We start from the raw sequence: 16,169 nt of genomic DNA, 5'->3' as shown, positions 1-16,169 counted from the left end.
CTTCTGATCCACTTTACGCTATGAAATAATTACAAACACAACGTTCACGAACGCAGGTTACGTGCAAGCCTCCCGGGACACACCTGGAGTGTGCTTCCTATGGTCCATTCAATTCAACCGGTACCTCCTGAACAAGTTCACAGCAGTGCAAAGACAGTTCGACCATCGTGCGCAATCGACGGAACCAGACCTGCACTTTTATCGCCTGCTTCTGCTCCTCCCCGGCAAGGAGTGCAGGTGCAAAGTCATGAACTCGTCCTGCACCCATTGGCACTGCCGGCGAATCGAATGGTGCAGTTCAGGTGCTGTGAGCTGTGCCACTGAAACGAACAGCGGAGTGTTGCACCACCTGAACTGGTTCATGTGGTGCAAGTGAATCGAACGGACCCCTAGTATCTGCTTTCCACTCCATTTTAAGCCTACCGAATGAAGCTGTGCACACTGTTAAATAGTTAATTGAGCATGACAACAGACTTCAGGTTGCACAATAATTTTACTTTAAATGTAAAAACATTATGCTCTTCGACAGCCACTTCAGGTCGAAACACAAGCTTGCTGTAGTGTCGGGGGTTTCCTGATCTACGTGTTTCCCACCCCGACCACATTACTGTTACCGGGCCACAGAGGGCCTGATTGCTGGTGGGACTGTGGGAGCCAAAGGAACACAGGCGGTCCTTCACAGAGTTGAGGAAATTCGTGCTTAGTCCAGGTTTATCCAAGGTAGAGGAGGCTCCAGGTGCCGACGAAAGGAAGCTTTCACTGGGGCACAGAAAGGTTCCAGATTGAAAGAGCTGAAGTCCGTTGAAATTCACAGTGCACATAGGGATTCGAATCAGGTGGCATAGGATCAGGAGCCTTGCTGTCGTCACTGGATTCCCAGAAGGCACCAGCTTCTGTTCCTTGTTCAAGCAAGGACAGGATTGGCAAGCTGCTCACCAAGGCTGTGGACCGCGTGTCACAAAATCACCAAAGACAGATGTCCCCGAGGCAGGTATGCTGCTTATGAGTAGCCACCTCCTCCCTGGTTTCTTGCAATGCTGGTGGGACTTGTTTTCGATGCCGACAGTCCACGCCGGCAGGCCACACTTTAACGAAATCGGATAAAGGCTTCAGACAGCTGCGTCCTCATTCCAGGATGCCTTAAGCTTGGGCAGTGCCACGAGCGTTGGAAACCTTCACAAGTCCAGGAATAGCCCCAGCGTGTATCCAGACGTTTTTCTGCCCACAAGGCTCACAGTCCTGTCCCTGTGGAGTAGGCACTGGAACGAGCAAACGGCGTCTTGCTTTTCCACTTGTGTGCAAATCATCATAAGCGTTGCACTGTGGGCGCAGTGGCGAAGTGGATTGATTGATCTTGAAGCATAAGTATTGCGTGTACATCACTGATTCAATTAAAGATTATTGCCACTTTCGCTCTCTCTCTGTCAACTTATGTAGTAGAGGCAGTTGCTGGTCATCCTTGAATATAGACTCACTTCTTTGCATGCGCTCCTTGTAGACCACCTTGTCATCCAAGATCATCTGCTTTGAAGAGCCAGCACCAGCTTGGCTTGGAGTGGACTCCTTGGTCGCTTCTTCACTGGGGAGCACAGATCCTACCGCTAGGCCACGTTCTGAGCTCGTACTGAGCGCTGCTCGGATGTCCTCGCCTGGAGCATGTTCCTTCCTGCTGGCAGCAAGCCTAGAGGCCCTACGACTAAGCCTGGGCGAGCTCGCGGTTGGCGTGGGATCGCCACCAGAGGCTTAACTGATGGGCCGACTGCAAGAGCCGAGCACGAGGTTCCAGCTCGCCAGCATGTCCCTAGCTGCCACCCGCTGCTTGGGACAGGGCTGCGTCCGCGGTCAGCCTTAGAGGCCTCCGTCGGCGCCCGCTCAGTGTCCTCTAGGCTCTTCAAAGCAGGCGGTGGTGGTGTTTATAGGCACCACGTTCCTTAAGACCTGGAAGGCAGGGCAAGGTCACGTGACGTCCAAGGCCAGTTGCCGGAGGGATGGCCAGTCCGGCAGAAAATGGCCCCACGGAAAGGTCGGTGGAGGGTGGGGTAGAGAGCACCTCATTGTTCTCGAAGGAGTGGTTCCCTGTTCACAGGAGTCCGTGAGCAGTCCTAGCACCGACCGCTCTCCCGGTTAGCGCAGGAACCGATCCGAGGGTTGCCGACGCACATGACGGCATGAGAAAGCTGCAAGCACTGGAAGAAGACCGGGTCAGTGGCAGGGTCCGTTCCACAGGAATTCGTAGCAGGCCGGACAAGGCTGGCTGGCTGCTTTGCGAAGTCGTACATTTCTTGGAAAATCGCGGATGTCGGCCGGCCCCGAAGGGCCCGACGAGAAAGGGACGCCACGCTCCAGTTCAAATTTAAAAACCAACGCTCGCTATTCCACCGGGCGCCGTCAACATAGTTTAGGGCTCAGCCCTCTGGTGGCAGTAAGTGGAAACACTCAGATAGGGAAACCCCGAAAATATCTACACCACTACACTCACCGCGGTTGGTTTCACCGCGGATGCAACACGCGACCACGTCCTTTATCATACTAATGCCGTTTCCGCATCGCTTCACACAGTTCAGTCATTGTGGTGGTGGTGGTTGTGTGGGATCAGACGGGGTTAGTCGTTAGTCCCACGACCCCACGACGTCCGCGGAAGAGCCCGAGACTCGTGCTGCATACTGGCAGGCGTTGACATGCCGACGAAGACTTCGCGGACGCGGTGGTTGCTCGCGGCGATGGCTTCGCCCCCGAAAACTCCACGCTGATTTGGCTGGAAGCAGAATCGCAGAACGTTAGGCCTACTGCGGCGTGCTTCCACGGGTGGCATGGCTTGCTCGATCGCTGCAAGGTCCCAGGGACCTTAGATCGCTGTAATGCGCGGTTCCATGGGTGGCACGGTGACGCCCAGCCGGTTCAGTCTTCAGCCTGGCACTCCTGTGCACTCTCAGGCAGAGCTGTGCAGCAAAAGCTCCCGGTGGAAATCATGGATGCGATAGGTCCGCGGCCACAGAACTGGAACACAACGCGGTCGCGGCGGAATGACGTGGCGTTCTATTCTGAGCAAGGCTTGTCCACAGACATCCTACCATCCCACAGACTTCATAGTGTAAAAGAGACGGATAGCACTAGCGAAGCAGGGCTAGAAAACGCGCATCAGAGCTCGTGGTTGAGATTGCCACTTATAAAACAACGGCCCACTTTAACAAGTGCACTAGTAACTTGTAGCGCCAGCATCCCGTAAGAAGCAGCACCTGACTGCAGCTTAGACTTTATTCCGGCCAATCATTCCGTGCGGGCACGTGCATCATTATCATCATCATTATCACCGCGCCAGTTTCGATGTGGATACTCTTCAATGGCAGTCCTGCCTTCGTTTTGGGCCACATCTCTGGGATCTGCCACAGAGATGTGCATGCTTGCAGCCATTCTTTCAAGCACTTCCGAGAGCAGGCGCCCAAACTGTTAGGTGCTCTTCTTGATTGTATATTTGTACCTGTACAAAAATTTGACTTTTCTCCCCCCTCCAACCTCTGGCCTCAATCGACCTGTTTCGATGTCCCAGTTGAGCATCCCCAATGGTGCAGTGGACGTCAGCCCTGCGTATGGCTTGGCTCATCTTTTGGCGCAGAGTGATATCATAATTGGTCCCCCCCGAGTGGTGCTGGCAGGCTTATCTGACCCATTCCGCAGCCGACAACAGAGCAGAAGCGCGGCATGATAGTTCATGAGGTATCAAGAATACGCGACCAAGTATAACGCCGGATGCCAAGCATGTTGCTGGGAATTGAAACTGATGTCGACAGCTCCATAAAAAACCACCTAAACTTTATTTAGCACATAAGCTCTTTGCAAAAACAGTGAAAGTTTTTCCTTAAAGAAAAAATAGTATTGACACAACACCAAACACGTATTTATGAATGTTTTAAAACTCGGACATTGTCCAATCACAGTGCAAAAACACTTCGCATTGTACTACGTCACATAGTAGTTGCAGTCACCGCAAATATCGCGTCGTATTTTTTCTTCTTCACAACTTTCTAAAATAAATACTGCTTTAGAGACTGGACTAATGATTAAAAGCATGCTCATTTGAGCCAGTCTGCAATGCAAACATAAACAGAAGTTTGACAAATACACTGCTGCATCTCCTTAATGGCTTAACTGCAATAACCATGCATGATGCCAGTTGGATTCAATAACTGAGAGTTGAGGTGATGAACTTAACAGTTGCAGTGCTGCACCCACCTACCTTGGAGCACTTCCATGAACAGTTGGTTCCATTTTGCAACGACCAACACGAGCTCCAACTGGGTCACAATATGAAATTGTGGCTTTTCCCCCTTGCTTCCCACATTTTGGTAACACTGCACTGTGTGCTGTGAACCATGGCTGCTTTTCGCGCAAGAACGAGACGAAGTTGACGGCGCTTCCCTGCAGCCTTTTGTTGTGTACAGATTCGGTTATGTTAGAGTATTCGATATATCAAACTAATCATGACAAAGTGAGATACAGGCGTGTGCAGGTTGAAGTCAGCATCTGGATACGATTGTGAGGCTTGTATTTATTATCTGGTGGCTCGACAAACATAGGTCTTGCAGTGTTCTATGTTTTATACGGTCTATATGTTCCATACGGTCTTGCAGCGTTTGCCAATATTTTGGTGGAGAGGTCAGCCGAAGCTTCTTCCCCTTGTTACAGGCGACACTATGGGTACGTCAGCACCTCGCGAGATGTCACCAATGAACATTCAGCCTCTTCACATCTATGGAGAAAGGCTGGTAAGGTGTGAAAGTAGCAGATGGGTCCCCGTTACCAATGACCACACTGATGAGGCGAAGCTGTGAGGGAACTGGATGCAAAGCCTGCCACATGCTTCAAGACTTGCTCAAGCTGAATGATGAAAGGTGGTAGACACTCTGATCTTGGATGCAAAGACTGGAGGCTTAAATTAAGTGCGTCAGTCGGAAAAAGACATAACTCTGCTCACACGAGGATTCGTTGTCACGTTCAGTGCAGCAACGATGATGGAATCTGAGTGGAAGCTATTGTAGGAGACGGGGATCGAGGTGGCAGGTGCAAGGATATGTACAAGTGAAGTAACCTTTACAAAGCACTCCAATCTAGGAGTGCAGTTAAGCGCAGGCACAAGTGCCCATTGGAGTAGAGACCCGGCCAATGCCAACAACAGGAAAACAGAAGTGCTGAGGGCATGATATGTGAACAGCAGCGGGGCTAAAGTGACCCCCTATGGAGACCCGGCTGAAAGATGCACGTTTCAATGCTGTTGGAAATCATACCAAGAGTGATGCTAAGAAGGGAAGGGGACGCCAACCTTGTGACCACCAATGGGAGTTTTACATGACGTTTCCCTTCCGCCTAGCTCTGCTCCTTGCGCCTGCTTTGGAGATGAAATTTCACACTGCTGATGGCTGGCCCTTGCGTTCCTTCACAATACCTCCTCTTCACTGACTCCATTCGTACAAACCTCCAAAAATTCATTTCCCTTATTCGCAGTTCCGCAGGTTCTGTACATTGGACAGCCCATCGAGGCGATCCAAACTCAATGCTTGTCCCCCAACGCAGCGCTCCATGCGTCCGGCCCCGATCCCACGCAGTGGCTGACCATGGCCTGGCTAGTCCGCCACAAAAGCTCAGCCAGCACTTCATCCTGGGCGGCCGCCGACGGCTTGCAGCGGCAGCAGTTGTTGAAGTAGCCACCTCCGGCGCCTGCCAGGTCCGGAGCCGTGGCGCACAGCACAGTCGTGGCAGCCGCCTGCTCCAACGACTTGGTGAATGGCCGCACGAGCAGAAACAGCAGCCAGTAGAACCAGCTTTCCCCGGGCAGTCCGGTGAACACCATGTTTCCCGGGTGAACGGCGTAGGCGTGGACGCCGCGTGACCCCCAACGCCGCTCCAGTTCGGCTGCAAAGAGCACGTTGCAGAGCTTGGTGTCGTTGTAGACGAACATCGGGTAGTGGCCCCGGCCGGTCGGGTTGGACAGTCGGTCCTCGGTCAGGTTGGCGGCCGAGAGGAAGCTGAAGCGGTGGCTCTCGGACGCCACCACGACGACGCGTGATGGTGACGACGCCACCAGGAGGGGCTCCAGCAGCATCGTCAGGTAGAAGTGGCCAAGGTGGTTCACCTGTGAAGACGTTTATGCACCGAGATTACAATGGGGCACGAAAAACTCTTGAACACCTTGAAGTAGCGCAAACTCGAGCTGGACACAAGACGAAGGAACTACAGCGCTGACTTTTTCTTGTGTCTATATCGAGTTTGCGGGGTCGTGCGACGATAATTGGAACACATTAAAAATTTTTCCTGAGCGAACCGCCGCTCTGTTCGCGCTCAAACTTACTTCACACGAAGGGCACATTTTGTGTTCCATTTTGTTTGACACTGGGAACAACGATGGTACGTGCCTGTTTATTCTAAAAATAAATAAAAACGATTCCTGCCTATGGGAAATGGCAGCTGATTTGGACGTGTGAGCCAGTGCAAGCTGATCTTGGAACGACGGCACCGCCTGGGGCATTCAGAGCGAAACGCACATTTGGGATTCACGGTAGGAAGGAGCCAAATGAGCTAGCAGACGAACAGAAAATGCGATGTGAAAGTGGGTTTTCTGATCGTCTGCTAGCTCATTTGGCTCCTTCCTAGGTGGACCCGCCGCGGTGGCTCAGTGGCTAAGGCGTTGCGCTACTGAGCACGAGGTCGCGGGTTTGATTCCCGGCCGCGGCGGCCGCTTTTCTGATGGAGGCGAAAAGCAAAAACGCCCGTGTGTACGAGATTTTGGCGCACGATAAAGATCCCCAGGTGGTCAAAATTAATCCGGAGCCCTCCACTACGGCGCGCCTCATCGCCTGCGTTGCGTCGGCGCGTTAAACCCCCACAATCAATCAATCAATCAATCAATCAATCCTTCCTAGGTGCATTTTCTGATCGTCTGCTGCACCATTTGGCTCCTTCCTACCGTGAATCCCAAATTTGCGTTTTGCTCTGCATACCCCAAGGTGGCGCCGTCATTCCAAGATCAACATGCGCTCACTACATAGAGTTTCATACTAATATATACTAGAGGAAAATCTGTCGGTGCAGCCGCGGGCCGCCGTGGGTGGCGCCATTGCCACCAGTGACGTTCCTCGCCTACTTGGCTTAGCTAAACATATGGCTTCTTTTTTGTCTCGCAGCCAAAATCAACAAAAAAGGGTAACATTTTTTTCTTGTTCATCGTGCGTGAAGTTTCTACATAATCACTGCCAAATTAATCTTTTGTGAGGTTAAATTTTATAAGAACAAAACAAAGTTGATGAACCTTCTGCAGTAATACTGTTGCTTAATACTGTTGCTTTCTTTGTGGCCAGAGCCAACTTTTCAGCCTGTTCATGAGCCATGTCAAGGACAAGTGGAACGTTCCTGCCCGGTACATGACGGAACGCTCGCCGAAGCGCGGCTCCCATAGACAGTGGCGCCAGATTTCCCTCTAGTATATATTAGTATGAAACTCTATGGCTGGCTCGCACGTCCAAATCAGCCGCCATTTTCCCATAGGCAAGAATCGTTTTTATTTATTTTTAGAACAAACAGGTAAGTACCGTCGTTGTTCCCCATGTCAAACAAAATAGATCACAAAATGTGACCTTCGTGAGAAGTTTGGGTGTGAACAGAGCGGCGGTTTGCTCAGGAAAATTTTTTTGAAGTGTTCCAATTATTGCCACACCACCCTTATTTAAAACGAAACAATTTTCGATTCACTGGAAGGTGGATTATTTCCCAACAGTCCATAGCCAGCCTAAAATAACTATTTGTGATCATCCTAAACAAGCGCTAAAAAAAAGATTTCAGACCTGCAGCCATGTTTGACACTGCCATTACAGCACGTTTCGTTTTGAATATGCCAGGTGTGGTGTCATTACTCTCACGTGGTAATTTTTCTCTTTTTTATCGTGACCGATGGGTCTCCCTAAGCAAAAACTGTTTTTATTTGGTTTATCCATAAGCAAATGTCATCACCGCCGTTTGTGTTAAGCAAAATAAGCCTTGAATAAAGTTTGAGAGCGAATAGAAGAGCGCTTTCTTAAGAAAAAAGATTTCAAGACATATCATTTATTCCTGCGACACCCTGTATGATAAAAAGAGAAATAATGATGAGAAAATTTTAAAGCTAACAGCCCTGCCTTCCCACTGGTATCTACACCAACCGAATAATACGTCCTCAAATACTAAAAATACTCCAGAAAGAAACGTAAGTGTACAGCAAAAGGATGAACACTGAAATGTCTGATTGCTAGGCAAAAGTAAGAACACCGCCCGCAGTCCTACAACCTACTCAATACAGTAATACCTCGTTAACTCGAACTCACATATCTCGAAAAATCGGCTAAGTCGAAATTTCCCGCAGCACCGAACCATTTCCTACACGTCCCATGTATTTGTTCCCCTTTATTTCGAAGTATCTTTGGGCCGAACTGTGGATATCTCGAAATCTTGCCTGAGAGTGGAACGAAAATTTCGCTGCCGCAGACCGTTTCACAAGATTTGCGCAATGCTGCCGCACCTAAGTGAGTTGATTTTTTTCTCGTTTAGTTGCGCCTACCACAAAGCTGATGTTTTCCCCGAACGTGAAGTCTGAGCCTAGAGGCATATCAACTTTGTCACGCAACCCTGTGGCACGTCATGTAACGGTAGGGAAGTGCAGAGGTACAGCAGGCTGTGCTCGTGACAGGAGAATTTACGGATGCCAAAATTGTTGAAATGGCCACAAAAGGAGGGGGCGGCGAAGATGGCGGCGACGACGACAAACCTCCTCGAGAGGTGCCGACATGTCTGCCGAGACGACGAATTTGCTGCGCTTGCTGCGAAATAAGGTTGAGTGCAGCGGCGGGGAAGATCGGCTCATGCCAGGTTTCAAGCAGCTAGAGGACTCCTTACTAGGCCCAAGTGCGACCGGGTCTTAAATTTAAACCTAAATGGATTAATTTCTCACTGAATACGGAACCATTTGCTGCCGGAAAAGTGCTGGGGGCACAATAAAACACAAAATATTTCAAATAAAACAAACTTGTATTTTGTCTGCATGGCCCCTTTAAAGAACCAAGCTTGAATTTTGTTTTTGTGGCCCCTTTATCGAATGTGCCATCAACCATCCTGTCCGGCATGCTCGTCACCAACCTGGAAGGTGCGCTCGAAGCCGTCCTCGGTGAGCGAGTGCGGGATCGCAAAGACGCCCGCATTAAGGATGAGCATGTGGAGGCGCTGCCACTGCTGCGCGAAGGCCGCAGCGAATGCCCGCACAGACTGCAGAGAGGCCAGGTCCAGGGGCAGGAAGGACAGCTTGGTGTCTGGCCGCTGGGCCCTGGCTTGGGCTATGGCTTTGGCCACGGCATCGGCCGAGCGGCAGGCTATGACCACGTCGCAGCCATGCGAGGCCAGCGCCAGTGCAGTCTGCAGGCCGATGCCTGAACTACCGCCCGTGACAATGGCCGTTTGGCCATCCAAATTGCGACCGTGCAAAACCTGCAGGAGGGGAGAAACACCAGTAGGAAGAGAGCGTCAGCAGGAAAGGCAAGAGATAAGAGCAAGAGATAAGATGTAAAGAGAGATAAGAGCAAGAGATAAAAGGATAAGATGTAAGGAGAGATAACAGAGAAAGAGATATGATACAAATAGAAACAAGAGCCAGAGATAACTTATTTGCCAGTGTTCAGCAAGTTACATTCAGATTCCCTGTGGAAAGCAGGTACTTCCTGAGCACACCCAGCGCTGTCCACTGGTTCACTCAGAACACTTGTTCAATTCTCTTGAAGAACTGTTAAAAAAACTCCGCTGTTTGGCCACGATAGCCCAGGAATAGAATATCGGGTTTTGGAGCGAACGGCCTGGGTTTGAGCCCCAGAAATGCCAGATTTTTTTTTAAATATCTGAATTTTTACTTCAAATGTTCTTTTAACTCAATTTCACGCAATAGTATCGCAAATAAGGTTGGTCTGGTATCTTTTAGGTCAGTTTAGAGGTGGGGCGTGGCATATCAACGCGTTTATTTAACGTTCTGCATCACACCGGAACTGGTGGACTTGTACCTATGTTGGAACGGAATATTGCGTCCAGCAGAGTGGCAATGAGGGCAAGTTGGCCTCTTTGACTAAAGGAACGAAACACAGGACTGAGGAAGGACCAGTGTACATTTACCACTGAATGCTCATTTCCTGAACATAACGACAAGATGCACACAAAAGCTACACGTCCCTAAAAGTCCCCCTTAATAAGTAACGCAGTGCAACTCATGCACGTGAATAGTAGCCCAGTGTCCAACGCTAATTCGTAGTTAACAAAGTTGTACTTATGTGTCGCAGCAGCTGTTAGGAATTAAGGAAACGAGCTGTGTCCAGATGAACATAACTGCTGCATCATGTGGCAAAAGGGATTAGAAAACTGAGATGAACAACATGACTTTTAATCCCCAGTTAGCCCAGGAAAAAAAGGTGTAAGCTCTGCTTTATGCATGCTGATCCTTGCCCAAGCTCAGGAAAAATACTCTTACAACAATTTAGCCCCAGGGACCCCCTTTCCGCACAAAGCAACTAGCATATGTTGGCACAAAGTCAAAAGCGGAGCTAAACAGATAATGCGTGAAATTCAACTTCGCTTTTTAAGCATCCGGCAGATCATAACTTGCCCCTATTTTGTACGGCATGAAACTTTTGTGCCATCATTGACAAAACAATGCGAACTTGAATTTGGTGGCACAAGACTATTGCAGAAATTTGTCCTGCAGTGTCACAGCATCCGCAGTTGCCCATTGAGTGAATAAGCGCTGTGGTTTTGTTGTAAATGCACAGATATGCAAAAATGTGGCAAATGCAAAGTACACCTGCATAAAGCATAATTGAAAGGCATACCTGCATTTACCGCTCTTTCCGTAAATGCAAAGTGCGGTAAATCCAAAGATGCTTTGGCCTTTGTGCTGTAGGAGATGACAAGATAAGCTATGCATAGCCTGAAGGAATAAAAGCACTGCAATTAAATTCCATTGGTTGGGGCTACAGATTCCTATTTTCCGTTTCATACTGTAAGCAATTTACACTGAAAGCAACACTGAGAGGAAACAGAACCACGAAAAAGCGAAATATTTAGCTTCGTTTCACAGTGAGAAAGGTTATCAGAGTGATGGACAGTGCGGAAAAACAGGACGACAGGAGAGCCCACAGATGCAGTGTTGCGTCTGTGTGCTCTCCTGTCGTCCTGTTTGTGCTCTCCTGTCCTGTCCTACGCAGCACGTACTGAAAGCCACGCGCTCCACTGTTCGTATTTCAATTTATCACGATACTACCAATTGGCCCCCCTACAATCATGCTGCAGCGAAAGGCTATAATTGCGCTAAAGGTGGTCGTTACGCATATGCGAACTGACAAACCCATTCACACAGCACACAACTTGTTCCAGGTTAGAACACGCAGCTTTAAATTTAGATACGCAGCAGCCAGCAGGGTCAGCAGAACGAGTTATGTGGCTGCTGTTGGCCTGCTTCACTCGCACGATCAGCTGATGACCCTGCTGCGTCCATACCTGTAACACTGCAGGTAAAACATCGAGCTTAGACAGCCGAGGTGGAGAGGCGCCACGCACGCTACTTTGTTGGTGTCCCGGCACTCTTTCGCTGAGGAGGCAGACTGGGCGAGTTTTTCGCCCATTGGCGCTAAAACACAAAGTGGAAGACCTTTCGGCACCGGTTTGCCAAGCACATCGCAAATGCTTTTGACACATTAAGCTCCAGAGGACCATAAACCAAAGGCGCGTCTGTACACAAGTCAACACAACAGCATTCAGCCAGCGAAACCAGTTGCAGACACCCTATCAGTCGCATACACCCTGCCTGCAATGTAACGATTAGAAAGCTTTACCGCTTGAAAAACAGCCCGGAAAACTTGGACGATGTAGATCGAGTGACCACTGCAAGCGCTGTGGTTGTCTTCTACATCGTCCAACTTCTCGACGCTGTTTATCAATCGCAGTGCTCCCCCAATGTCAATTAAGCATTGAAATGCTCATCGGGTTGTGGGTTACGTCGGGTTCGCCCGGGCCGCTCACCTGCATGGCACTGGAGCTGGCGTCGAAGCGCTGCCGGGGTGCCGAGCCCCCCTCTTCGACGGGGAACGCGAGCCGCGGGTCGGTCTGGCTGCGGCGTCCCGAGGCGCGCTCGACGAAGGCTCCGTCGCCGCTGTGCTCCCAGCCGAAGGGCAGCTGCGGTGAGACGCGCTTGCGTTTGCCCGTGCGCGGGTGCGTCCACTGCGTGCGCTGGCCGAGGTGGTCCGCGTAGTAGACCGAGCCGTCGCTCGTGGTCCGCTCCTCCCAGCCCGCCGGGAGCTCGTCCTCGCTGTCCGTCTCGGGAAGAAGGTCCGCCATCGCGTCGCCCCTGAGCTAGCCTTCGAGGAGTGCGCGATTCGAATCGCGCCTTCGTGGCCGGATTACCTTGATGGCATGCGGGCTAGGCGATGCGATCAGCCACAGAACCGGGAGGATTTTAATCAGCTGTTTGGGAGACGAAGAGCTGGATGTGGGTGCTTTCGATTCACCTGCATTACACTGTTATGGGGTTACACCGGTTCACGCGGTGCATAAATGCGGTGTGACACTCAACCATTCGTGGCACAAGTGCAGCTCGCAGCTCGGGTGATCTCTTTTAAGTGCCTGTCCAAAACAATTCAGAAGTTTTTTGGCAGTACAAAACTGATCTCGCAAATGATATAAAATGGGCTAATAAACTATGGAGCTCCTTTGGGGCAGTTTTGGGGGCTGGGATACCCGTCGGGTGTACCCGTGGTGCAGACTAGTGCAGAAAGAGCATTCGGTGCACTCCCGACAGAGGAGGTGCACGATGGCGGCAAGACGGCGCCGGCATTGAACGCGGCCTTCAAAGTTTATTGCCAAACGGGCCATAAATAGCATTGGGGGAGGAAAACCTGTTACTTCGCTGCAAGATTTTGAGTAGATGAGAAACTAGTGGACCTGTGTGGCGGTGGCTGGGCGCTTGACCGTCGAAGTACGACAAATTTAACGGGAATTTATCACACAAAAAACGGCACACCTTCGGTGCTGCCGACCGTTCGATTCGCTGTGTACTTTGCCATTAAAAATAATACGCGTATGCATTAATGTATACTCGTATTCAAATTTGAATTTGTTCTGGGAGGCATTATTTGCTCATTTCCCCGCACATGCTCACTGCACAAACAGACTTGCGTCCTGGCCGCTGCTCCCTAAGCTTGCACGCATTAGCCGTACTGCTTGCACCGAGGTCTCGAAAGTTGATGCCGTTTATAGTTGGGCATCATAGGGGGCAAGGCGCACCTCAGTGCATTTAAGAAATTTAAGAATTGTTATCTCCTTTTATTGCATAAAGATAACTCATAAAATTCTCGTTGAGTGGCAAACAAGTGATTTTGTGGGAGTAATATGGTACACGTACTGACCTGAAGGTTCATCAGCGCATCACATTCGTTAACATTAAAAAGTAGCACATTTAAGGTTGAAATTTGAGATAGTTGGTGTGTGCTAAATTTCAACGCAGTTATAAAGAGGAACGATGAATAAAAGCAGATGGGTTGAAGGCAAGTTTCACGTATGTTTCTGGAGAAACATGCCTCCTTGCCAGGAACTTTACTATGCATTTTGACTGAAAAGAACAAGTTTGGTCCATCCTGGCACCCATCCTATCTTCTCTTTCTCCTTCTTCGAGTGCTAGCTCATATCGAAGGTTACAAAAAAGTTTTATATAAAAGTATACTGAATTACATTCAAACAAACTTAACGTAACACTTATGGCAATTATCTGTGCTCAGGCCACTAAATTCTTGCATTGTATGAGTAATTGTCAGCACTGTTATAAACCACAGAAAAACAAGCTTTATGTGTTTCCTTCTAGGGAGCAGAACCTCCGTATTGTACATTTTGCTCCATGCTTTCCCATCAACCCAAATTTACAAGTATTCATTAATGTGGGGCACATGCATGTGGGCAACTATCAACTTGCCTTGGGCATTTTTCAATGTATTATCATTTCCTACCCTAATTACATCTGCTTTGCTTCGTTCCACATCGAAATGAAAGCAAATAAAGAGAGAGATAACTGTTGCACCAATACCGTTAATATTGCCGGGCTTCACCTTCAAAGCACACAAGTAGACTTAAATGCTTCGATTAATCTTAGGCACACTTCGTAGAAATTCAGGCGCACTTCGTATATACACACAAGGATTCCCCGCAGTGAAGGAATGAAACGCAAATTTCTGCAAGTCCACAGACATGCTTAAGAACGTTGTGCGAATATCAATTTTTTAATTTCGAAGCGAATTCGAATAATAAAAACAAAGTTCGAATCGAATCGAATAATTTCCGAATATTTTTCGAATACGAATACTTATTGTTTTTTTTTTAAATTAAAGTTTTCACCATTTAGAGACACAAAAACTGCAACTTTATTGCACTACAAATCATACAAAGTAAAATTAGAAATTACACAATACCATTGCACTCAACAGGTCTGAACTCACTTAAATGTTTATATGGAGAAAGGTTAACTGCTCGACATGTTCGGGGAGCAGTGACAACCTCCTGCTCGTCACGACTCCACCAGATACCGAAAGTAGCCGCTCACTTGAGACACTAGTGGCTGGCATGCCCGAGCCCGTGCACATTGCCGCGCGCTGATACAGTAAAATCTCGATGATACTAATCTTGCGGGACTGCGAAAAATATTCGTATCATCCGAAATTCGTATGAACCAACACAGACCAAAAAATTGAGCGCTGAAAAAAGTTTTCGTTTATTTCTTCTGTTACTTTCGCGTGACGAAATTCGTGATTTTTTCTGCTTTTTTTAACCCCCATGTCGCAAAGCAGTCCTTTCTGGAGCACGTAAAGCTCCGCGCTCGTCTCCTCACTCGCTGTGCAGCTCGCTACACGCCGCAACAGTCAAGCGTGAACCGCATGGTGCGTTTTTGCACGCGATTCGCTCGCCTCGGCTCGACGATTTCGCATCGACGATTTCGCGCCCGCGGTAGCGCCTACCTCGGTCAGAAAATGACGCACGACGGGCGCGGCAGAATGGAGGAGCCTGACTACTTGCGATGAGATCGAGACATCCGGTTTGGCTCCGCCGGAGACGGTTAGGCTTAGCACCCCGGCAAATATTTTACGGGCACTTTCTAGCGGCGCGGGTGATGTTTTATGGTACCGTTTTAGCATGCATTATTAGCTCCTTTACCGCACAAGAAACTTCGTGTCTCCCTTGAGCCGCATTTTAAAGAGCGGTTAGAAACGGTCGCTCGAGCGCCCGCGCCATTTCGCGGCTGGAGCCGACGCCATGTTGACGCCGCCGGCCGCGCCGCGCGCAGCGTGGGGGTGGTTTCCCGGCGGTGTCAGCGCGCGTTGGGCGTGCGCAGAGCGTTTTCGCGATCAGAAAACACCGATACAGTCTGCAAAGCACGTACCGTTCGCCGTGTATATGCTTCGCCACTTTGCTGCTGAGACACGCTCTGAATTTTTTTTTTTTTTTTTTTAGTTTTGGGTGGTTCGAATATTTCGAACCATAAAAGTGTCATTCGAATCGAATCGAATACCAAAAAATTATAATCGAATATTCGAAGTTTCGAATATTCGCACACCCCTATTAAGAACAGTAAGCTCAAAACATTCACAATAGCAGTAATATCCTACATATAGACAGGATTAGCTAATTATACACACACGGTCTGTTTTTGCTCTGTACATTAGTGGTGTGATGGCCTCAGCCTGATTAAAATAACGCGGTGCGTTCATATGTACAGCGTTGAGTAACAGTACACTCTGGTGCACACCACCGACAGCTCCAGCGGTTGCAATGATAGAGTTCGCATACATCCTGTGACACCATCGATCTGTCTACTAGCCAAGTGCTGGCGATTCTACTGGCAAGGCGGAGCTACTACTCTTTACCCTGGCCCTATGTATTTACAAGGGAGCACTCGATAGACAATTGGTTCCAAGGCCTTCGAAAGGCCTTTGAAACGTATAGCGCAGGTTTATTTGCCTCTGAATTGCTTCTGCTGAACTTTCATGATGGAAAGACTCCGTTGTTTTTGCCGCACAACACAGTTTCGCATCCAAGCACTTGTGAACAATTAGCTTTCTTGGGTTAAAACTGCAGCT

The 16,169-nt window shown here is 49.2% G+C and overlaps 1 protein-coding gene across 1 annotated transcript; it reads right to left on the bottom strand.

Moving 5' to 3' along the window:
• Positions 1-3,763: 3,763 nt before the first annotated feature.
• LOC144173102 (WW domain-containing oxidoreductase-like) lies at positions 3,764-12,589 on the bottom strand. Its single transcript, XM_077701612.1, has 3 exons — positions 12,073-12,589; positions 9,157-9,501; positions 3,764-6,127 (listed from the first exon to the last, which is right to left on the bottom strand). Exons 1-3 carry the CDS (start codon positions 12,385-12,387, stop codon positions 5,546-5,548), a joined length of 1,242 nt encoding a protein of 413 aa, XP_077557738.1. The 5' UTR covers positions 12,388-12,589; the 3' UTR covers positions 3,764-5,545.
• Between the last annotated feature and the right edge of the window lie 3,580 nt (positions 12,590-16,169).

The sequence above is a fragment of the Haemaphysalis longicornis genome, unplaced genomic scaffold (assembly GCF_048455015.1).
Source record: "Haemaphysalis longicornis isolate Haplotype H1 unplaced genomic scaffold, Haemaphysalis longicornis Haplotype H1 scaffold_29, whole genome shotgun sequence".
Taxonomy (NCBI): Eukaryota; Metazoa; Arthropoda; class Arachnida; order Ixodida; family Ixodidae; genus Haemaphysalis; species Haemaphysalis longicornis.
This window is presented reverse-complemented; position numbering and strand designations above follow the sequence as displayed.

What these genes read in the sequence shown, in the direction of transcription:
- LOC144173102 (XM_077701612.1), bottom strand. Translation starts at nt 12,387, where the DNA reads ATGGCGGACCTTCTTCCCGAGACGGACAGCGAGGACGAGCTCCCGGCG. An exon ending in CCAGCTCCAGTGCCATGCAG is followed by an intron (nt 9,502 to 12,072) that starts GTGAGCGGCCCG and finishes CCCCTCCTGCAG; the next exon opens with GTTTTGCACGGTCGCAATTT. An exon ending in GCTTCGAGCGCACCTTCCAG is followed by an intron (nt 6,128 to 9,156) that starts GTTGGTGACGAG and finishes ACGTCTTCACAG; the next exon opens with GTGAACCACCTTGGCCACTT.